The sequence below is a fragment of the Perca flavescens genome, chromosome 16 (genome assembly GCF_004354835.1).
Source record: "Perca flavescens isolate YP-PL-M2 chromosome 16, PFLA_1.0, whole genome shotgun sequence".
Taxonomy (NCBI): Eukaryota; Metazoa; Chordata; class Actinopteri; order Perciformes; family Percidae; genus Perca; species Perca flavescens.
In genome coordinates, this window is record NC_041346.1 from 8,458,579 (window position 1) to 8,483,851 (window position 25,273).

The window sequence follows — 25,273 nt, forward strand, 5'->3', positions numbered from 1 at the left end:
CCCCTTTAAGTAGAGTTAGAAGAGTACAGTACCTATAAGAGTAGACACTACAGTATATTACAGTTGAGTGTGCGATAATGTAATCACAGGTCGTTGCACTGATGTCTGGTAGAAGTACCATATCATTTTCATGTTGAGCCAATCAGCAGAGAGATTGGGATTATGGGACTCCTTATCGGTCTTTTGGCTGCAGCATGTGTTATCTCATGCTGCAGCGATTAACGGACCGTTCTTGGAGACTAAGAAAGATGATAAATCGTTACAATAAAACTGAACAATTCGCAAAAAAGTTGCAGACAGCTTTTAAAGAAAATGGGTGGAGGCTCTGCGTGATTTGAATAGGTTCGCATTATAGGAAAGGGGCGGGGCCTCTGCTGGCTCGTTTGGCTCCTCTGTGATGAGATGCAGCTGCAGGAGGAGAGAGGCTGCTGCTGCTGTCTAAGGAGGAGGAGGAGGAGAGCTGAAGAGGATGACAAGTTAGTCTGCGTCGCACTCAAGTTCAAGAAAAAGTGCCGTTCAACAATGTTCCTCACTTTTGACTAATGAGAGCCACACGTAGAGCACTTTTATATCCAGAACCCGTTTTGGCCCTTCTGTTTGCATGCCTTTAAACCTTAATTAGAAAAGGTGATTGAAGCAGGAAGATGTTCTGCTGCTGGTTAAAATTGACACTTTGCCTTCTCGGGCTCATCACGACGAGCGCTGCCTCACCTGACGTTGCACCGGTGGATTTTGGAGGAGAGTCCGGCTCCGGGATGCTGCAGACAGGTAAGAGTGGTTACACCTGGGAGGGCCTGGACGTAAAATATCGGTGAACAAAAAAACAAACAAAAAAAACATGCTACTTTGTTTCAACATGGTTTTTACCAAGTGCGACGTCAGCTTTAGGCTAATGTTAAATTTACACTATGGCTTTCAACGGGGAAATAGGTCAATTTAGGGTTTTTATTATTCAATTTCTTTGAGTGTTTTATGACATTTCATATGTTAACAGCAACAAACACTGAAACTAAAGCCCCCCGCTTTGCCTTTTTAATTAGTGTCTTGCAACCAAATTAATTTTAGCTAGCTGCTGCGAACTTAGCTAGTAGCGCTAGTAGTGGCAGGTAGCACCAAAACAGTTCAACTAAAAGTCATTTGTTTGTGTTGGTTGCTTGCATTTAAACTCACGGAATCTTGAGCTAAAGCTCTAAAAAAGAGTCTAAAAAAGAACCCACTAAAGCATACATTCTGCTATTGTGACATTGCACCTCTCTTCACCATCTTCTGTAGGCTATTCTGTGATTTCCCACGATTTCTCATGCCAGGTGTGCTGATGCACTAATAACAAAAGCTGTATCCCCCGTGAAGGCTCTTTAACACCCAGTCATAACAGCAGGCTGATGTACAAGTCCGGTTTTATCAGCTGGAGCTCATTACATCGTTTGTGCAGTGCAGTTAATGTCCAGATGACTTCTCATCAGCCAGCCCTCAGATACTCTGCAGCTTCAGTCAGTCCAACTTGGATGCAGTAACTATTTTCATTTCATCTGGTGTGAGAGCCAACCCAAAACATGTGTGGACTGAGTGAATGAATTGGTGTTGGCTGTGAAGACAGAAGGAATTCAGACCTCAATGAAACAATAGGACTTTTTCACTTCAGGCCAATTGCGTTTAATGGCTTTATTCTCAATTGATATAAACAGCTTCTCAAAGAAAAATACACTAATTGAGAATTGTTATTAGACCACACTTTATATTTAAATGATCAGCCTGCTGCTATTTATTCTGCATTACAAATCTACTCATAAGTTTGAAGCCCTTAAAACCCAAATTTGGGGTGTTTTATGAACTTTCACACTGTAAATGCTTCACTGACCTGGCAACCATAAGTGCTGAATTTATATTATCACTGCTGTCTTGCCTCTCAGTATGCACCTTAATAGTCAAAAACCATATAAAGGCCAAAGTTGCCAAACCCTTTTTAATAGGGCTGGGTACCATATTCAATACTTTAAAGGCGAGGACCGAGTTGCCTCTAAAGTATCAAGTATCGAAAAATGCTTAGTCATTTAATACCCAATTTCAATACCTAAGGACTAAATCTCCAATAAGCACGCAGCATGCTTCTACCAAGATCTAATAATGCTGCTGATTGGCTGTGTAACGTTACATGTCGTAGAGACCACGCAAGAAAAACACCACGTTACGCACAGAGACGGGGCTCAAGTAGTAGGAGCTGAAAAATAAATTAAAATATTTATGTCGTAATGTTGTAATTCCATTTTTGTTTCATAAAATTGGTATAGAAAAAAGTATCATTTAGGAACCGGTATCTGGGTCACAGTATTGGTATCGGTACCGATATCGGAAATGTTCTAACAATACCCAGCCCTACCCTTTAAATCAGTTTGAGCCAAGATGTTTTATCTCTGATAATGAATTCAAGTTTCAATGTCTATGGAACACACACAATTCGATGAATAAGTTTGCTTTCACACGGCTCAAAAGAGAGGTTTTAATTTGCTGAACACATCGTGCACACAAAAGGTCTTTTATTCGGCATTAAACACAAAAGGAATCTGAAGTCAAAACTCATCCACAGTTATTAAATCACATGGAATGCTTTCCTTGGTTAATCACAACATTGTTTTCCAAAGCCATCTCTGTCGTCCGCCCGAGTATGTCATGTCTGGAATTTCACAGCATCGCACATTGTTTATTTTCCAGTTTGGGTTTCATGACTTTTCCTCATTGCTATCATCTGAATGTTAGAGGCACACACAGCAGACCCAAACAGAGATGTCAGAGAGCAGGGAATCAGCTGAGAGTTTGGATTAGACTGGTGAGCATGTTGATTGAACCTAGCCTATCGAATGTTTTTACTGTGTGTTTTCAGAGAGTTACTGTAGATGGCAGATTGTGAAAGCCTTGTGTAAACTTCCGCTGCATATCACTGCATGGGCTGATAGTTATGTAATACTACTGTGATAATCGTCTTGCGTGTACTTGTTAGGTTTTCTCAGTTAAATATTGCCCTGTTTCAGATGTAACTGAGCTCATCTGTAATTTCTGCAGATACAATGAATCAGCACCTGGATTTGAGTTGTCTAGAACTGTGTGTGTGTGTGGCTGTGTGTGTGGCTGTGTGTGTGGCTGTGTGTGGCTGTGTGTGGCGCTAGATAAAAAGCACTAAATAAATGCAGCCCTTTATTTTATGCTATTCTGGTCGATGGACCATCACGTTAAAGTGATGGTTCGGAGTAATTTCACCCTAGGGTCCTAGGCAGTAAGAGCACTTAGGGACGTCTATAAATTACAACACCGAAAAGAGATGCAACAAAAATATTTATTAATTTAATGATTAAATAAGGTAATGTCTCCAAACTTACCTCACTTATAACTTGTCTCCTACTAGTTATACTACAGCACTTACTTAAAAAAAAAATTAAAAAAATTCAATTAATAAATATTTTTGTTGTATCTCTTTTCGGTGTTGTAATTTGTAAACGTCCCTAAGCACTCTTACTGCCCGGTAGCAACAGCAGAGAGCAGAAGCCAACAGGCAAGTGTTATTTACGTAAACTTCTGGTGTACTGAAAAACTTTCCAATCCATCGTTTTATGAGTACATAACCTATTTGTACTAGTGTAGAAGTTTGGTATCATTTCGGGCATTATTAGTGGGCTCATTTACGAGATACAAACGTGGATCCATTAGCCCCTGCGCTAAGCTATTCAGCTGATAATGCTAACTCTCCCAATGTTCGACCCAGGTGAAAAAAGCTTCTGGGGGGTTGTTTGGCTCGAGGTCATGGTGCAAAGGACCCTAGGGTGAAATTGCTCCGAACCATCACTTCATGACAGGCATCATCTACAAACTGAAACTACTAAGTGAGTACAAGTTACTGACTGTGCAGGGTGCTACCCATAACTTATTACACAACTTGTTTCCATATTGGCATGATGAACCAATTTCGGACTCCAAGATGAAATGATTCTTTGTGACTTGGAAATAAATCCATCCTCCAACATCCACCACTATGGTACTGTAATGCATACTGTGCATTGCAGTTTTCTGTCAATGCCAATTTTACTGCAGTTCTTCTCCATATCCCTGCATTTATACACCTTCAATTCAATTGGAAAAAAACATGTATCACATGTATTGGCCTGATTTATCATAGTTGTACACGTAAGGGAGAATGCAAGAACCTACCAAGTAACCTTCACTATAATCTGTTGCGCAAGAGTCACTCACCTTCATATTTGAACCCTTTAATGACTGCGATACATCACATATTCTGTACAGGAAGCGTTCCTTCTCCCCTTAGGTTTGATGAACTGCACTCATTTACACCTTAGCATTTAAACCAAAATCCCTCTGCAGGTGATTTATCTCATTATCGTCAACCCAGCTATAATTTGACTTTGTAGCCTCTGTCCTTGTGTGCTGAGAGCAGTATGCACCAATCATCCTGATAGTGAATACCAGTAGATAACTCTACGGACCTAATTCCATCCGACGTGAGTTTGTGGGGGTTCCATGTACTGTTCCAGTAGCCAGGCTTCCATCCAAAGTTATCGCAGATATCGTGATTAAAAGAGCGACTGTCAAACCTCAAATGGTGAAAAATTAATGATGATTTCCAGATTTCAGTGAAACTTGCTATGGACATTCCTGAACAGCAGGGGATGAATCTTAATGTTTTTTGCTGATGTGTGATGCTGTGAGCATTTTAGTGCCACCATTAGACCAGAATGTTGTTGTCCAATGACCCCATGGACAAAGTGCGAAACATTCTTCCGAACTTAGTGTAGGCACGAGTGAAGGATTTTGGGCAACGTTGCCTGCCTTTACCTCTGTAGGTCCTTAAATTTAGCATCAGGGCCCAGTTTTTCAAAAAATGTAATCTGGATCAAATTGATACAGATTTGGAAATCCCATGTTTTGCTATCCAGGATCACCTGATCCATCTTACTTTTGTGCCAGTTTTTTAAAGGAACATTGGATTGGATCACTGTGATCCAAATTTCAGGATTACCAAATCCTGTTTACCAGAGCCTTAAATGGAACCAATAGTGTAGCCTACTGGCTTAGCAAAGAACAACAGGTAGGCAAAATACCGGTGGCCACAAATAGCCATTGTTTGTTTTAATTTTAAGAAACAGAAAAACCATAATAAACAAACCTTTTACATTCTTTATTTTGTTATTTATTTATTTTTGTTTTGTTTACCATATCTCATTAGATGTGACATGCTTTACATATGCTTCAAATATGAAGAAATGCATATATCATCAGTAAACATTGATTTTGTGATAATTCACTTAACGAATGTGTGGTTCAAAAAATCACAACTGAATCCACCTTTCTGATGGGATCAGGATAATCCTGTTTTTTTTTTTTTTTTTTTTTTGGATCAAATAGATCCCAAACTGAGTTCAAATTTTGAAAAAAACCAAAGGGCAGGTTTGATCCAGATCAAATGTAAGATTGGATTACTTGATCTGATCTTAGTTCGGAATCCCTCTTTTGCTTTTGAAAAACCCATTTCCAAGATTTGATCCGATCTGAAATCTCGCTGCATTACTTTTGAAAAACTGGGCCCAGGAGTCATTTCCAGTCCATCCAATCATCCATCCATCCATCCATCCATCCATCCCTCTAGTCAGCTATATCCAGCTGTGATATGTGACTCCCATATGTCAGGAATAGCTTACTGTAACCTCTGACCCTATGAGATGGGTATCGCTAGAGCACAGCATGCAGAACAGCTGTTGGGAAGAGTTCTGTGATGTTTAAAAGAGCTGCGCCTGTGTCTGAGTGTCTCCATACCTCTCAGCAACGCCCATCCACTCACCTTACTGCTACCCCAGCACTAACGCTTTCTTCAGAAGTGGGAATTGCTGACCAACCTTCTTGACTTTCTGCGTGAGTGTTAGTGGAGATCTGGAACTGAGAGGCTGAGCTGTCTTTTCATGTGTCTCAAGTGAACAGTTTGGCACTTTGGGAAGGCAAAATTTCACAGACTTTGCTTTAGAATATCCAACTTCAAAAACCTTTTGCCCTGCTAGTGGTGGGGCGGGCATAAAGATGTCTGTCTGACTTTAACTTTGAAACCCCACAGAAGAAATCTCAAAGGCTACCAGGACATTTGATATGGATTGTGATCCCAAGAGGATTATTCATAATTACAATTTAGGTGGGATCCTGACTAAAGCTGTAATGACTAGTTAAAAGTTGATCAACATAAAATTAATAATCAGCAACATTGTTGTTATTAAACATTCACTGCTTTTTCTTTGTCTCATCATGACGTAGTCTATGATTTATTAATTGCATTTCTTTAGGTTTTGGACTGCTGGACAAGCAAATATTTGGCAGGTTAATTGATAATGAAATTGTTAGTTGCAGCCCCCTGATCTTAATTATTCTTTCCTACTTAGGAGGTCAAATTTAGCCTTGACCATCCTGAAGTTTCTAGTGACCCTCTGACCTTTTCATTTAGTTGCATCATCCCAGCTGGTCCAGAATTTTTTCAACTATGTAATCTAGTGAGGAGTTTGCCATTACGTTTGCTTAGTACAGTCTTGCTCCAAAGAGGGTGAACCCTTGAGATTTTAATGACCCCCTGACCTTTCCTCTAGGGTCACCCTTAGGACAAACTTAACATTTGTATCTCCACTACTGGTTAGGGTCTTACAAAATGTGTAATTATCAGTTTTTTCAATTATTATTATTTTTTTAACTTTGAAGTGTAATGAACATTTTCAGCCTCTACGTTTTCTTTTTTTTGCATGCTTTGTGTCCTCATTACAAATTGAACCTGCATTTGAAACAGTGATTTAAGAAGGCGTTACTTTATCTACAAATGTGACACACAATCACATTAGTGTATGTATGTATGTATGTATGTATGTATGTATGTATGTATGTATGTATGTGTAAGTCTGGCAGGCACACTATACAGTAGTTTTTTTCTTTTTTTTTCCCTAACTCAGTCTACATAGAGAATAGTTGTCATTCAAATGAATTATGGTACACTTTGCAGCACTTATGTCATATGACCATGTCCTCAAACCACAAAAGCACAATACCAGCCACGTCCCTGAAACATTAATGCTCTTTCAGCAGGTTGAGCTCATGATGTCATTGCCAATATAATGCCAGATCCATTGGCAGGCATCTGCATCCAATGAAACGTGATCTGGGGCCCATTAGCCAGCCTTAACCAGGCAGAGGCCCACATGCTGTGGCTTGCGTGGTGTAACATTCCTACAACATACACCAACTGGGTCGTCGGCCTGGTTCTGGGTGTGGAGTAGGTTACAGCGTGTGGTCAGCCTTGTGTGAGCAAAAGCGGGTGGAGAGGGCTAGGTGCAAACCACATGTTGGATCAGAACCTCCTTCCTCGTCTGTAATCTCTTCTCAAGCCAACTGGATCCAGATGGCAGATAGAGTGGGTTGATAGTGTTCAGATAAAATGCCTCAGATGTTTGGCACTAAAGATGAATAAAAAAGTATTTTTTTTAATTTATTGTTATTTTTTTACATTTACAATGTGTCCTCAGTGACCTCTTTGTAGTGTTGTTTCTCAATGCCTCTCCCATTGCTCAATCACCGCAAAGAGCCAGCAGAGTTGCATTACAGCCTGTCAGACACAAACACATATTTATGTGGAAAGGGTAATTTAATGATCTGGTGTTTTGTCCCAAGCTACGCTGTTTGGGATTCTGCTTGACTCGAGTGTTGACGCTCTTGATTGTGTCCATTCTCTGTGCAGCACTTGTAAGTTTCTTTTTTAGCTTGCAAATGTTTAACACCTGCCTTGTGGTGTTGAAAAAAGACCTGATGGGGACAATGTGCACCTGGTGTTGCAGTTAGTACCTGCTTAAGCTGCCGTTAAGCAGTGATGTTTCTTTTTATTTAAGGTGTGTCTTACTTGTTGAACAACCACATTTCAAATTTTATTTGAAACATTTGCCCATTTAAGCACCATGGAACTGTGATAGTAGAGCGTTCCATAAATGCCGGCTGCTGGCCAAACAGCCGCCTACTCGTTTAAGTCTAGCCGGCTACTTCTATTACATGAATTCAATTTTTATTCCGCTAAAATGGTTTCGATAAACAAGTTGCTATTGCGTTTTTACGACCACTAGCCTCTGCTTCAAAACAATGTGAGCATTATGATAAATAGGCACGTGATAGAAAACTGTCTGTATCAGTCAGTCCTACCCCCCACATGCACACGTGTGCTGTTTTGTCATGTTGCACTGGTCATCTTGTAAGGAAGCACCATTTCTTGTTGCCATTTGTCAATTGTCATGAGCAGAAGGTTCAGTAACAGCACTTGGCATGAGTTTGGTATGAGTGTCTTCAATCCTGGCAGGTATGCAGACCTGAATCTGGTGCAGATTGGTTTCTATTAGCAGTGCCTGACTTTATTTGGCAACTATTTGCCCCATGAGACACATTTAAACTATCATATTATTGTTATTCATCATTAAAAAAAAGTCAAGGTGGAGCCAGGAGGCCAGTTTAACTGCTGCAGTTGTGACATGTTTAACTGCCTTAATACGCTTGTGTTCCGCAAAATAGATGCCAGGTGATGCAGCTAGACACACACACACACACACACACACACACACACACACTCACACACACACACACTTAATTCCTGTCGTTGCCGCACTGTCTCCTGTTTTACCTCATAGTTCACTTTTTCTTGCTACATAAAAAAAATTCCTTGGCTCTTACATAGACTCCCTGATAGAGACACACAGACATACTGTTCTGTTGATCCCTGTGTAACATTAGCAAGGTGCTCTGCATGGTAAAATAAACCGTCGCCTGGCTGTATCCAATTCATACATAAAGTATAAAACAATAAATATATGTCAGCCGTCTTACCTGGGTCAAGTTTAGACTTGCTGCAATTGGAACCTATGGTGAAAGAGGCTCCTGTTGTCTTTATAAACCTTGTATTTCTCTACCAATACATCAATACTGTTTTTTATTAAAGTAATGAGCATAAGACAACTGTCTGACTAGAAAGAACCAAAAAGAAAATGTTGGTCAGATTTTGGTAGAAAGGTTGTTATTATTATAGCTCCCAGAGAATAAATAATGCATTCAATGAAGATTATCTCATAATTGTGCATTTATATTGCAGACAATTGTTTTTTTTTCAATGGCTTTTGCCTGAACTTAATATGTGATAACTGTCTTTGGTATTCTGAATGGCTTACATAGGCTACTACATTAAGCGATATCTTTTATGTAGAAATCCAGATTCAGTATTATGGCCTATAGGCAGGAAATTCCAATCAGACACACAATGTGAATGTGAGTGAAACAACTGTAATATTTTTAAATACAGATTTTTTTTTTTATATATTAAAGCACGCTAGCACGGTGTACATTACAGATTACATTAAAACAAAAAGGAGCAAACTGTGCATTTTGGACACTAGTTTGCAGCTTTTTGTTTTTAATGTGATCTGTTTATAAAATAGTGTCGGTGGCTTTTGGCTTACTCTGCACCAGCTGGCACAGAGGAGAGAAGCCCTGCTGAGCACAGGGTATCTTCAGTTGTTTTGTTAAATGGCACCACCTTTTGGCTTTGGCATTTTAAGTATTATTTTCCTTTTTTTTGCTGTTGGAGAGCCTTCACCACTTTTGAAACCCTCTGTCTAAAAAGAATGAACTAAACCTGCTGAAATGAATAGGTCTCTTGGTTAGGTGAATAGTGTGATAGGTTGAAATGAATAGCCCTTGACATGTTGATAAACGTTCTCCATTATGATGAACATGTGCCGATGCTTCTTTATTGGTTTGGCTGAACTTGACTGATGAAGGACCTGAGGTGACACCTATGTTATGACTAACAGAACTCGAGCAAATCCTACATGGGCAGCCAGAGGGAAAGACTCAAAATTACTTTCTTTTTTTTCTTCTCTGTGGGTGAACCATGCCTTCGCCTATCCTCTCCGCTCCTACCACCCCTGTGAGCCGCTGTCTGTCAGGACCCGTTGGACCGGTTAAGCTTTTGTTTACTTTAATGTGATTGATTTGTTGTGAAGTCGCGGCTCTGTCCGGTGGGTTGCCTTCACTGCCCACACTTTAGTCCAGACTGCTCAAGGTTTATCAGCCCTGAAGGGTTTGTTTCTGGGGACCACAGACTGACTTGCTTTCTTTATTCATTGCCTGCATGGCACTGTGCCACTCTAATCAAAACAGTTCCTCCAAAAAAAAAAAGACATTAACCAGCTTTTTTTGTGCTTTGTGTATGAAAAAGTGTGCCTTTGTCTTTGTCAGTATGTAGGTTTGTTGGCCCCATGTTTGTCTGTTGGACACATAAGGCTGTTCTGTAAAGATAAAGGTGGCAATTAGTGCCACAGCCAGATCACTGTCTAAGTCATAAGAAAACCTATATATTAATCTAATCAATTCATATTTGGTAATAAATTAGTCCTAAAAACATAATAATATTGAAGCAAGTGAAGAAATATGCCAGAGCAATAAGAATTCCAATTTGTTTTCAGTAGAAATAAGCTTTGCATTGAAAACCAAGAGAAATTATCCTACTGCCTTGCCAGATGTTGTCACTCTTTTGAGAAAGTAAGACAAACAAAAAATACTATAGCTGTCATTCACATTGACACGTTATAGTGAAAACTACTTATCTTTATCTACTAAGAAAAGTTACTTTATCTGTCATTAACATAGACACATGTAAATGGACTGTTTTTATATAGCGCTTTTCTAGTCTTAACAACTAGTCAAAGCGCTTTTACATAGTACAGGAACCATTCACCATTCACACACGTTGATACACTGTGGCCGAGGCTGCCGTACAAGGTGCCACCTGCTCATCAGGTAAACACTCGCACAGATTTACAGTCGGGGTTCAACGTCTTGCCCAAGGACACTTTGACATGGGACTGCAGGGCCAGGGATCGAACCACCAACCTCCACCAACCGCTCTACCACTGAGCCACAGCCGCCCCATATAAGAGTAAGTTTCAAAGATGATGTCATTATCACCACTTCTATTGGCATTAAATATTAGCTATAGCTATTATCCTATTCATATAATTAGAAATGTTGTTCTTTCTCTTTCATATTTGCCATGACCTTATGCAATGCCACTGCCTTTAACTGTACAGAGTGTACAGACATTGCAGCCACATGCACATGCTCACAAAAAGCCTGTGAACAATGAACAATGGAAAGACAGTTGGGATGCACACAATGCAACTGATTGTACCTATTTCAGCCTCCCAGTCTGCAGTGCATTCTCAGGAGACATGAGATTGTACGTCTGCAGACTGACATGTTACAGATAAAGGCTCCGCCAGCTACATTCCTCTCACACTTTTTACAAGCTCAATTTACATACGTTTTAACCCTTTTTACACACGCATACTCTTAGGCCCTGTTCAGAACTGCCATTAACATGTGTCTTGGCAGAGCCAATCACTAGTGGACAGCTCTAAGTACAGGTGCGAATGCACCTAAGTTGTATTAAGGACCAATTAAGATTTGATCGCTCAGACCACATTTGAAGGTGGTCTAGGACGCATGTGGCCAAGGAACGCCTACTCACGACCACTGCCTAAGTGTAGCGTTCTTAAATTGCATAAGCTAGCTTTATCGATGCCTGACAATTTCAAATATCCAATATACAAACCCCAATTTCAATGAAGTTGGGACGTTGTGTAAAACGTAAATAAAAAAAGAATGCAATGATTTGCAAATCCTTTTCAACCTTTATTCAATGAAATACACTACAAAGACAAGATATTTAATGTTCAAACTGATGAACTTGTTTTGTTTTTTTGTTCAAATATTCACTCATTTTGAATTTGATGCCTGCAACTCGTTCCAAAAAAGCTGGGACAGGGACATGTTTACCACTGTTACATCACCTTTCCTTTCAATAAGACTCTAAGCGTTTGGGAACTGAGGACACTGATTGTTGAAGCTTTTTAGGTGGAATTCTTTCCCATTCTTGCTTGATGTACGACTTCAGTTGCTCAACAGTCCTGGGTCTCCGTTGTCATAATTTGTGCTTCATAATGCGCCCCACATTTTCAATGGGAAACAGGTCTGGACTGCAGGCAGACCAGTCTAGTACCCGCACTCTTTTACTACGAAGCCACACTGTTGTAACACGTGCAGAATGTGGCTTAGCATCGTCTTGCTGAAATTTGCAGGGACGTCCCTGAAAAAGACTTTGCTTGGATGGCAGCATATGTTGCTCCAAAACCTGTATGTACCTTTCAGCATTAATGGTGCCTTCACAGATGTGCAAGTTACCCATGCTATGGTCACTAACATTCAATTGAATATAGGTTGAAAAAGATTTGCAAATCATTGTATTCTGTTTTCATTTGTTTTACACAACGTCCCAACTTCATTGAAATTGGGGTTTGTAGCTACGCATATTACAAGTGCGTCAAACATTAGCATGCCATTTTAAATCTGTGTATGGGAGCAAGGCGTAAAAGTTACCGTTAGGTGTCAGTGACACAGTAGTTGTCACAATATGTTATTTATATAGGTAAACCAGTGAAGTAATTGCCCCAGTAATTAAGGTACCATATCACAAAAATCCTTTTAACTGCAAAATTTTAATACGCAGTACTGCTAAAAATTGTAATTGACTTTTTTTTTTTTTTTTTTTAAGATTTGGATTACTGCTTAGCTGTGCGGTTAAAGGTTGGTCGTCATCATCATCATGTCTTTGTCTTTTTCCCTGTTTTCTTTGCCTCCCTCTTTCTTAAGTTAAGCTAAAGCGAGGATAACCTGGTTCTCGTGACCCGGCGGTGTTCTCATCTCCCCTGATTAGGTGAGAGTGAGGTAATCTGCTGTGGTCTGTGCAGCTGACAGACATGAAGAGAAAAGCACCGGTATTTGTGCTGCTGGCGCCCGCACAACCAGACATATGCCTGTCAGGATGTTTGAGTGTGGTTGCCATTACTATGTTTTAGGGCTGTGACTTGTTGAGATGAGTATCCATCAGTCTACGCAAAACAGGTCAGTGTGAGAACATACTTTATGTGAGAGGACTCATTTCACAGCATTCTTTAGAGTGTCCATCACAATGACAGCCCTTTGTTACATGTTAGATTGAGTCTGATCTTTAATTCTGGAAAACAATCATTTCCAGCACGTTGAAGAGAGAAACATAAAATTACAGATCAGTAGGTTTTATAACTATATTACACATTTAATGTTGGAAAACACAAGCATAGAGGCCACTATTCCTACATTGGAACTGTTACATTTTCTGATTTCCAGATTCCTCATGTTGAGGCAGATGTCTTCACTGCTTTACTTATGGAACACAGAGTGTGACAGAAAATAATCTCCCCTGTACTGGTCTGACCTTTCAGCCAGTCTTTGGTTTACTGGCGACCTGAAGAGTAACCAACTCAACTGAACTTGACTCTCAGGGTCAGGATTCATACAACACAGGGCTGTTTGACAGAGCTGAGCGAGTCTTGTAAAGATTTTTACAAGAATTCTTTACAAGCACTTTAATGACTTTGTCAATGTTACTATGTTGTCTTACCCCATCCACTGTGGTCTGTACGATAATGATGACCTTAACAAGACAGGGCCATGGTTATGAGGGCAGTGAAGACCTTTTAAGGTCAGGAGATCTCATAACGGAATACTCTGCTGTCTTTTTTCATTTTTGCTAAACTTTATTTCACATACAGAAATAAAAATAAATTTAAGTCAGATGGGACTGATGAAAAAATCTAACTTCAATGTACAGATGGTGGTATGGCACTAGTGACTTGGAGTACAGTGATCAGTCTGAGGATGACATTTAAAGTTCTGAGCATCAAAACTTTGTGAATAAAGGGACGTGACTGAGTACAAGTGATTGACAGTGTGCAGGATTCTTTACAGCCGAGGTGTATGAACCAATGGATAAATTACTCAATTCATTGTCTAATCTGTTGTAGATTTTCTGTTGACTAACTAATTAATCAATTGCTTCAGCATCAGTACCTGTTGTATATTGAAGTGGAAATTTCCGTATTGTCCATATTGAAACTTAAATGACTAATTAAAAGCTACATCTGCAGCTCTGTGAGGCGGTGCTTTGAGCTCAATGCTAACACAACATGCTAACATGCAAACAATATATTTTAATGTGCTGATGTTTAGCAGGTGTGATGTTAACCATTTAATGACTGGGTGCATCTCAAGACTGTTCCCCCATGGTAGTCTGTAACATTTTAGGGCTGAACTAAAGGAAGATAAAGATAAAGGAAGAAGGATGTCCTAGGGATCTCAAAGCTAGCTCTCAGGTTTTCAAAACTTAACATACCTTCCTCATTGAATAGCTGGTCTAGAGTATAAATACCTCTGTCGCTCCACTGGTTATAAACAAAAGGTTTGTTATATCAGACATTAAGTGTATGTTGTGCCAAATTGGGGTGTTCAAATGCCACTTATTGGAGTATCGTAGTTGCTCTTCGACATGTTTAAAGTTGGTCAATGTGTTGGTGATAATAGGGCCATAGGCTAGCATACACGTTTTTGGACACACACCTGCAAAGGCAAGGTCTTGCAGTCTTAGATGTCGAGTGAGGTTTTGCTCTATTTCTCTCCATGGGACTGTAGATGAGGGGTCCATCCACACTCTGAGGGCCCCTAGCTGAAAAGCTCTGTGGTACACTTTAAGGTTGGGGAGGGCCAGGCCTCCCGTTTTTGTGGTATGTTGCAGGGTAGAATATTTTAGCCTAGGTTGTTAATTATTCCAAATATACTACAGAATTACGGTATATCTGACGGTAGTTTTTGTCGTTTAACAGCAATTTATTGGTGAAATAAGTTATTTTTATAAGTTATTTTTATTACATTATTAATAAATGATTCCATTTTGACCATATGGCCTTTTATTTTTATATATATATATATATATATATATATATATATATATATATATATATATATATATATATATATATATATAAACGGAGACATTTTACAATTGTATCCACTTAATTAGCTCATTTAAAATTGAATGCCTGCTACAGGTCTCAAAACAGTTGGCACGGGGGCAACAAATGGCTAAAAAAGCAAGCAGTTTTGAAAAGATTCAGCTGGGAGAACATCTAGTGACTAAGTTAATTGATATCAGGTCTGTGATTGATTAGCTATAAAATGTATGTCTAAGAGAAGCAGAGTCTCTCAGAAGTTAAGATGGGCAGAGGCTCTCCAATCTGTGAAAGACTGCGTAAAAAGACTGTGGAATACTTTAAAAACAATGTTCCTCAACATCAAATTGCAAAGGCTTTGCAAATCTCATAATATACAGTGCATAACATCATCAAAAGATTCAGAGAAACTGGAGAAATCTCTGTGCGTAAGGGACAAGGCTGGAGACCTTTATTGGATGACCGTGGTCTTCGGGCCCTCAGACAACACTGCATCACTCATCGGCATGATTGTGTCAATGACATTACTAAATGGGCCCAGGAATACTTCCAGAAACCACTGTCGGTAAACACAATCCACCGTGCCATCAGCAGATGCCAACTAAAGCTCTATCATGCAAAAAGGAAGCCATATGTGAACGTGGTCCAGAAGCGCCGTTGTGTCCTGTGGGCCAAGGCTCATTTAAAATGGACTATTTAAAATGGACTATTTCAAAGTGGAATAGTGTTCTCTGGTCAGACGAGTCCAAATTTGACATTCTTGTTGGAAATCACAGACGCCGTGTCCTCCGGGCTAAAGAGGAGGGAGACCTTCCAGCATGTTATCAGCGTTCAGTTCAAAAGCCAGCATCACTGATGGTATGGGGGTGCATAAGTGCATACGGTATGGGCAGCTTGCATGTTTTGGAAGGCTCTGTGAATGCTGAAAGGTATATAAAGGTTTTAGAGCAACATATGCTTCCCTCCAAATGACGTCTATTTCAGGGAAGGCCTTGTATATTTCAGCGGGACAATGTAAAACCACATACTGCAGCTATTACAACAGCATGGCTTCGTCGTAGAAGAGTCCGGGTGCTGAACTGGCCTGCCTGCAGTCCAGGTCTTTCACCTATAGAGAACATTTGGCGCATTATTAAATGAAAAATACGTCAAAGACGACCACGAACTCTTCAGCAGCTGGAAATCTATCTAAGGCAAGAATGGGACCAAATTCCGACGCCAAAACTCCAGCAACTCATAGCCTCAATGCCCAGACGTCTTCAAACTGTTTTGAAAAGAAAAGGAGATGGCTACACCATGGTAAACATGCCCTGTGCCAACTATTTTGAGACCTGTAGCAGAAATCAAATTTGAAATGAGCTCATTTTGTGCATACAATTTTAAAAATTCTCAGTTTAAACATTTGCTATGTTATCTATGTTCTATTGTGAATAAAATATTGGCTCATGTGATTTTAAAGTCTTTTAGTTTTCATTTTATTAACATTTAAAAAACGTCTCAACTTTTCTCGAATTCAGGTTGTGTGTGTGTATGTGTGTGTGTATATATATATATATATATATATATATATATATATATATATATATATATATATATATATATATATATATATATATATATATATATAAACTACTACGACTGGTTAAACCCTTTATAACGGGTATTTTAACAAACTAATCCTGTCCCCTTTAATAGGATTGTTAACTCTTACTTCATTAAAACGGGACTTTCACTTGACAGCATTATCATGAGTATTTGACACAGAACGGGTCTATTACACACAATGTTTAACTTAACTGCGGAGTGTTTGCCTCATGAAGACCGTAGTGATGTTGTAGTGTTTGTACAGAGGTGTCCGCTCTGCCAGTAGTATGGTGTCGTTCCCATACACTGATAGGCCTGGATCTTATTTAATTTGTTAGTCTGAAAACACATTCATGTTCCAGCTTGAAAAAATCAGGTTGCTTAAAAAGAAATCAAAAAACTCTGATCTGTTTGTTGGCTGTGTGTGCATGGGTATAGTATGTTTCACAGGTAACAAGCATTTAAGGGGGCTGTAAATAAAAAGAAAATATTCCACTCTGTTGTGAGAGTTTGAAGCTGATATTATTGTTTTCTTTGAAAATAGACCGTTTTTTACCCATCCCCTGATCATCTCTTGGTGGGTGCTGGGATCCGGTGGTTTATCTTATGTCCAACACACACACCCCGTTTTACTCCTTGGATTTCCACTCCAATTGAGATGCGTTTCTCCTTCAGTGTTCCAGCAGGCTTATTATCTGACTCACAAACTCCCTTGGCCATCCAAAAGCCCCATGTCTGCTTTCCTCATCTCATGTAAAATACTAATTTACAGGCGTTCTGCCCTCCCAGCCTTGTGCAGATTTATTTTTCTAACTGGTATGTAAGACACATGTAGCACAAAGGATTTCTCTCCCATCTGTTTGCATGTTCAGCTGACACAATCCTCATCTGGCTTTGTGGTTCTTGGAATTGCAAAAAGGCGGTCAGAACATGACAAAGAATACACAATCCTTTAGATAGCGTTAATGAGCATGTAATCACAAATAATTGGCTCACATTCCTACATTTCTGTGGATCTGAAGCTAAAGCCTTTACATAAATCTCACTAAATATCTGGCTTGACATGGTTAAAGACCTTCTCATGTTTCTTGTAGGACACAGGCCAGTGGATTACCACAGGTGCTGTTTATGTGTCAGGTCGGTCCGGCTTTGGGGACCGGCTGTTTGCAAAGTCGACTTCTCCAGATGTACTTGGAGCTCGTCTGTTAAGGCCCTTTCATGTGTTCTGCAGCTTCATACAGAAGGTGGGGTCCAGGAATGGATCCCGGCCAAGCAGATGTGCATTGTGCCTATGTGTCCGCTTGATGAGAAATGAAACGCTTCTCATGCAAAGCAAACTGTCAGGTTCACATCTGTGAAAACATGCAGCTTATTTGCTTTTGCGGAAATGTCGGAATCTACAATTGTTTACTGCTTTGAACAAGAAGGTGTCATAGTACTGCTGTTGAATTTAGAGTTGCTACTTGATAATAGTCATTATTGATGTATCTGTCTTCATTCATGTCTGTCATTTCTTCATTTGAATTATTTGTAAAAAAAAAAAAAAACAAGACAACAAAAACAAATGAATATTGTTATTGCAATGGCAATCTGTCTGTCCACCACTTTGGCTTGGACAATATCTCAGCAACTATTGGATAGATTTCCATGAGATTTTGTACAGACATGTACTGTATAGTGCCCAGATGGTAAACCTTAATGATGTTGGTAGTTCCCTGACTTTTCCTCTAGCGCCATCATGAGGTTGACATTTTTGTTTTTTAATAAAATTTTTCACTAACTATTGGATTGACTGCCAAGAATGTTCAATCGCTTTGTGATTCCCGGACGTTTTCTTGAGTGCCATCATCAGGTGTCCAATGCTTTTGATGTCCAAATACCTGCAAAACTAGTGACATTTGCATTCAGTTAAGTGCTAATTGTACTATTGTACATATGGTATATTTTTTTTTTATATTTCTAGCATGCCTAACAACATCTGGAAAGGGGACTGCCTATCAGAACTATTTTCAGCTAACTTGGGTGCATTTGCATTTGTTTGAATGTTGATTAATGTCCATAGTCCCTTTTTTTTTTTTTTTTTTTTTTCTTTTTAAATAAAATTATTATTTTGCCCAAAGAAAAGCAGTGCCTAAATACAGCCTCAAGGAGCCACTAGCATGGCTATAGATATCTGTTGATAAATGACTTAATCCGTTAACCCATTATCAGCTGCATCACTGAGACAGTGAGCAAAGGATGTCTAGATGCCGGAGTTAAAAGTGGCTAGATTTGGTTGAATATGTGGTTCAATTGTTTTGTATTTTAAAATAAAATGGAACATGGGTCAGTAGAATTTCTCTGCTATAGCAAATAGTGAGAGCTCACTAACATAAAGTTAGGACCTGCTTCACATGTAAATCTTCTTGAAACGATGTTTATAGATGTCAAAAAAACCCAATTTTGACTTTGATATCTGGACAGAATTTGTCCTGCAAATAACCAAATCAGTGTTTACTGTGTACGTGTGGCACTTTATAAGTTACATGTAAAGATATGCATTATCAGAACAAGAAGCCACATACAGTTAACTACAAAATTATGTAAATCATTAAAATGTTATAGATGGCTGACTATATGCATATCAACTTTATCATGCCACTTGAGGTTTTTACATGGAATCTAAATTCCTTTTTGGTTGTGTGTTTAGTTGCACTAACATTGACCTTAACCTGAGGGACCTGAGGGTCATCATGCGTAGGGGGGGAGTGGAACCAACCTCTGATGGATGGCCTGGATTCCCCACTGTCACACTGACTCACCACTCTCTCTCTCTTCATGTGAAGCTAATGTTACGCTGCTCTGAGCTATCTCATTTGGGGGTTTAATGTCTCAAGTTCAGTACCTGTCATTACGTTAAAGCAAGGAAAAACATTTAGATGAATATTTGACATCGGTGATACCACGGTCTGCATAGTTTTGATGTGCAGAAATACCCCCAAGCACTACAGGGCCACAACCATATCATTAGTGCTATTCACTCCTGCAAAAACAGCAGGGAATTTGACCCAAGGGGATGTTCATCACTCCATCCACTTCCTTTGGTGTCATCTGACAATTTTTTCAACAGGCAAGTTTAGAAGCAGACCAGGGCAAGTGTTGACTGGTTGTCTTCTACATTTCCCATCCCTGAAAGAGGGAACTCTGACATTGTCTCTGGGAAACTGTTGTGTGTTGAAGGCTTTAGCGAGTCCTTAACCATGGTCGTTTTTCACCATGGATCCATTATGCCGTAAAATGGCATTCAGACGTTAACAAAAAATGTTTGGATTAGCTGCGCCCCTGGGTCATACTTAAATATTATTCATCCCTAGAGGGGAAATGAGAAAATGTTCGAGGGGGCTCACTGAGTTTTGTATGGGGAAAAAAAAAACTAATTTGATTCTGTTATCCAATTAATTTTCTTTAAAAAAACTAATCTGAAATCCATGAATGTCTGTGCAAAATGTTGTGGAAATGTATCAGGTTTATGTTGAGATATTTCACTGGATAAAAGAAAATTTTACTTCTGGAGGTATTAGACTAAGTCATGGCGTCCTGCAGATGTAAGGCCACTTTGATCAGGCAGGGACTCTTCCTCCCGTCCAGTTTATGCCACCATAATGTTAAATTGACTTTGCTGATGAGTGGCTCCAGTGTTCTTAAGGCCCTCTTTGAAGAGATTACAACGGCAGTTAGGCAAGAGAAAAACGGCACAGGAAGTTTTTATGTCTCTCTCTCAACCCTCCAGGACTGAGTGATTAGTCGCTCTGGATAATCACTCTGAATACATTGAGCAAAAAAAACAGTCCTGCAGGCTTTGCTGTCCATCCAGTGAGGGACAAAGGTGCTTTAAGATTAATTTAGCCTAGAAAGCAAACCAAACGTAGGAATATAATGGAATATATGTCCATATTATCAATGGGAGTAGACTGGATTAAAAACAACTGTTTCCAGAGGTTCACATTACAAAGAATGTATCATAGTGTTACATGTTGAATGTCTTTTACTTGCTACTGCTACAACTTCAGTTTCAATTTGTGTCCAGATCCCTCCTGTTCCTCTAGCAGTTACTTTCTAACATCATTCATCCTAAACACACTTCTCGTGGCACTGTAAATACCCCCTCCAGTGTGCACATATGTCCTGCCTTTTCCAGATGAGGAAATGTTAAAGGTTTTCATGACAAGGGTCCATATCTACTGTGTTCTGAGCCAGTTGCTGGGCCTTGTTACAGCCTAACAGCATAGCTGTTATATCCATTCAGTCCACTTAATTCCCTCCGTGTCCTGCATTGGGCTGTCGGCACAGTTAACAAGCCTGTCTTCACACAAACACAGATTTTACATAAGCTCACTATATCCTCTGTAAGGGACTCTTGAAATAATACCCCAACATCGGATCTCTCTTGCTCTCTGATATACCTCATAAAGTCAGCAGTCTGAGGCTGTACTGACAGACGGTATTTCCATCACGGTGCTGCATCTGTGAGCATTTCACAATCTGCTGTTCAGTTAAAGCTTAGTGTGGCAGTAGGTGTGCTCATCACTCAAAGCTTTGTTGATGACTGACTGATTGAGATGTTTAGGAAGACAGAGTTTCTTATGTTTCCTGTGTTCACTCCAAATTTCCATCTCTCATTTCCTACTTATCTGGCCCAGTGGATTTCCCCCCACCCCCTCGTTTTCCACCAGGGCAGGTGGAAGTCTTAATCTTCTGCCTATTTGGGTTGTCTGTCTACCAGAGCAGAGCCCAGTAATTGTACCAGAACAGTAATTGAGCTATCTGTTGGTCCGTCTCAGACCATTAGAGTAATGTGATCCGACCACAGCCGGCTCTGCTTCCCCTGATTATGGCTGCTGGAGGTTGGCCAGACCAGGAGGCTGTGGTGGGCTGGCAGAGTTTGATTTAGATTGGAGGGAGGATGTCCTATTGTGTCCCTGTGATTATCACTCCGCATCCAGCCACCAAAAACCACAGGCCCTCGACAGACAAAGGATTGCTCTCTTACAAATTGTAAGAAGGAGGGCAGAAGTTCTTTACAACAAGCTGACGGACACACTTCTGACATATTACTGATGTGTAAAGCTACACCGCCAGCAGACACCGAGCAAAAAAATTCATTCCTTTGCAGTCATATTTATGTTTCCTTTTATCGCTGGTCTTTATTAATTCCTGAGGAAAATATCGAACTCTTCATCCGTTAGATCGGTTTCTTTACTAGCTAGTGTTTTTTTTTTTTTTTTTTTTTTTTTTTTTACTTTGTGTGCATTTGGTGCTGGGCAGTAGGTAGCCTACAGTAGTTTAATCTGAGCTTGTTTGCTGTAAACAGCTGAACTGAAGATTGAACCATACAGTAAATGTTACGGCAAACTATCCATATGAGTTAATATGAGGCTTAAAAGCGCCTATAGCTAATATTTGGCTGAATATTTTCGGTGCTTTTGTCACTACGAGCAACTTGTTTCACATTACATGTAGGGACTGAGGGATTGGCAAATATTTTTTTTTTACACCCCTTTTTGGCAAACATTACAGTATATTCCAAAAATAGAGATAATCTCGTTAAGCTATGGACTGTCCGTACCAGAGGCTTTAACTAGGTAGAGCACAGACGTCCATTTTAATAATCTGTTTCAGCAGAGAAAGAGCACAAGCATCTGCACGCTAATTTATCTGCTCCTCCTGTTTGTTTCTTGACAAGGACATTGGCCTGATATCTGCAGACAGCTGCTAGCTTGTGTTAGCGGCTACACAGGTAGGGACAGATTCAAACACTGCTCAGTCCCCTGAACAGAGGCTTCAGGCTTCTATCGGCTATAACCGCACTATGCAAGTTTGCCAGATCGGGCAGCGGATCTGTAGTTCGAATGAGACAAATCCGCTTCCAACCTGTAGGGGGACCAAAGAGGAAAAGTGCTTTGGTGTTGCATTAACTGGGGCTCTGACACTAGCAACAGGCTTAATGTAGGTTGTAACATTTTCAGAACTGTCCGTATTGGTACTGTAGGATTGATTAGCTTTAAGTATAGTAAAGCCTTAAGTGCGTAGTTTCTGTCGCCCCCATGAGGAATTCTAAGTAATAACAACACTGTCGGTGCATCCGCATGATGCAGCCTTCCGTGATCGCGCACGCGCCCCCGCCCCTCCTCCACGCAGTTGCAAATAGCCAAGGAGGACACGGAGGATTAAAAAAAATATGATGGACTCTTCAGAAGAGGTCAATAGGCTTGTTCGAGATGAGCCAGATGTGCGCAGAATCGATCACCGGCGATCGGCGCCCAATGCATGCCGGTTAGATTTGTGTCCGACTTGATCCCGACTTGCTCTGACGTCATGCACACGTGGGCAACGATAATCTCACGAGACCAAGGCGGCCGCAGTTCTGAGACGCAGGTTGCGCAGTTGCTTTTCACCAACTGCAAGAGCCAGGCGGACGCAGGCGGACCCAGTGCATGCTGGGAAACGCTGGCCTCTCAGCTGATCGAACAGCTGACTGGTTCAGAATCGACTCAACATGATGACGTTTTATATACATTTTTTATTGATTTTGAATTGGAGGGATTTTAACTGCAATTTGTCTGATTTAAAAGCTTATTCTGTACGGGACACATGTAGTGTGGCTGATAGTTAACATTTAGAAGTCAGAGAGACTAAATCTGTTCAGATTACGGATCATCTACAGTGTGTTGTTAATTAATATCAGCAACAGATCGCATGTAGAGAATTTTGACAGCTACTCTGTCATAATAAAATCAACTGGAGACTGTGTAGGAGCTGATATATGGGTGTGATAACATTTTATTAAATCGGAATCGGACCACAGAAGGCAACTGGAATCAGCTGGAAAACTGTCCGACTTGAGAGCGGACTTTTGTCACCGCCCCCCACTGCTGCCGCCTGCTCTCGTCTACTTTACAGGCGAGGCGCAGTTCATCTCGAACGAGCCTATTATCTTCACTTGAGTTTCTGCGCGGGAAAGTCACCGGACGACACAGACTTCTGAACGTAGCCATACTGAGAAATACAGAGAGAGTTGTATGGAGCTGATAGTCTTAATTAGCCTTTTAGCAAATCATTTGGCAATGGCTTGAATGTAACGGACGTTCATTAATATCAAAAAGGTATGCACTAAAGCTTTAAGTGTAAAACATGCTGTAGTGGTCAGACATAAATATAAATCAGTATAAATCTCACTCTCCACCTGTGCTCTTTGAATCCCTCAAAGTCCTAAATCATTTTCTCTTTACAGCAACTGTGATACTCACTGACACTGACAGTTTTGCAACAATCACTTTTCTCAGGCTGGTCTAAATGAATTAATAAACACTAGGAGCTCCATTCAATCTGTCCCCCTTGAGGTTTGTCATGGTGCACAGCGTGTAGAATAAAGTATAAACAGTAGGAACGTGCCTGTCTGTGTTTAAGAAGGAAACAGGCCCCACTGTGACCCAACTTGTAGTCAATGTGCCGCAGAGAACCAGAGCCAGCCAGAGGTAAGATAACATTCAGTGTTGTCCTGTATCAGTGACCCTCAGTGGCCCCTGTATGCCAGGTCTGGCCCTCGCTGACTGACTGCCCTCCCCTCCAAAATTACCTATCCCACTGGAGGAACAGTATGTGGGCAATCCCAATAGAATATTCTGTTTCATGCCATAAGGCATTGCTTTCAATCTTAAGTAACGCTGAAAAAGTCAAGCCAAAAGTTCCATATTGAAATAATGACATGTAACACATGCATAAGAAATGTATCCAAAACTAAAAGCAATCTTTTTTTTATTTAAACGTTGACTTGTTATCAGATTTTGGCCAGGTACAACTGGTTGCTGATTGATTGGTTACGTCTTAGTTTTGACCCTCTTGTCTAAGGCAGAACCTGGCACCTTCTTGCTTGTTTTTCCTCCTTTTAAATTGACAGCCATGGACTGACTCAGAGCTGGGCTTCAGCCAAGCCAGATAATCACTACAAATGTAGAGAGTTACAAAAATAGTGGAAGTGTAGACTGGCTTTATTCTGGCCTCATGCCATTCCCTATTGTTGGCTCATGGTGGACCTGAGCTTTGCTACCCACTGTTAACAGTCTGACATAAAGTCTGTAAACTTCTTGCATGCTGAGCCAAAATAAATTAGTACAATCAAGAGAGGTTTGTCCAAAGCATGGAGTTTTGAAAGTGGACTGTAGTGGAGTAAATGGCTCCTTTTTGGCCTCACTCTGCTCCGCAACTCAAACTCTGTTCCAAAGAAAATCCTGCTCCGAGTGTGTTCATGTTCACACTGAGGCATCATCCCTCTGGAATGAGAATGTTTGAGGTTTTTCACTCAAGAAATCACAGAACATGCTCAACGTTTTTCTTTCTTCCTCTTATGTAAAACAGTTCTGGTTTTAAATTGCTCCATCTGTTGAACATTTTGACGAATCATTTTTCCATGCTGTCAAAGAGATTTTTTTATATCAAAGAATGTATGACAGCATTGTAAGACGGTATTCTTTTCTTGAGGCTAATTAAGCAGGCACAGTCTGTGATTTATATGCTGTGGTTACTGAGAAATGATTGGACAGATGCTGTGTGTAGCTGGCAGCTATACAGTTTACAGTGTGTGAATAGGAGCCTTTTTTTATACTGGACTTCATCCAAAAACAAACAAATCTGCAGCAACACTGCCAGAGTACACACCGATTGTTGCTTTTTGTAGTTTTGGTATGTGAATATACTGTAGGTCTTGT

The 25,273-nt window shown here is 40.2% G+C and overlaps 1 protein-coding gene across 2 annotated transcripts in view; it reads left to right on the forward strand.

The window, feature by feature from the left end:
- The first annotated feature begins 393 nt into the window (after positions 1–393).
- The window catches only part of LOC114570760 (collagen alpha-1(I) chain), a 143,812-nt gene continuing 118,932 nt past the window's right edge, over positions 394–25,273 (forward strand). For both annotated transcript variants that reach the window (XM_028601288.1, XM_028601289.1), the window contains exon 1: positions 394–768. In XM_028601288.1, coding sequence (XP_028457089.1) covers positions 645–768 — 124 coding nt within the window. In that variant the 5' untranslated portion in view covers positions 394–644. The remainder of the gene's footprint in view (positions 769–25,273) is intronic.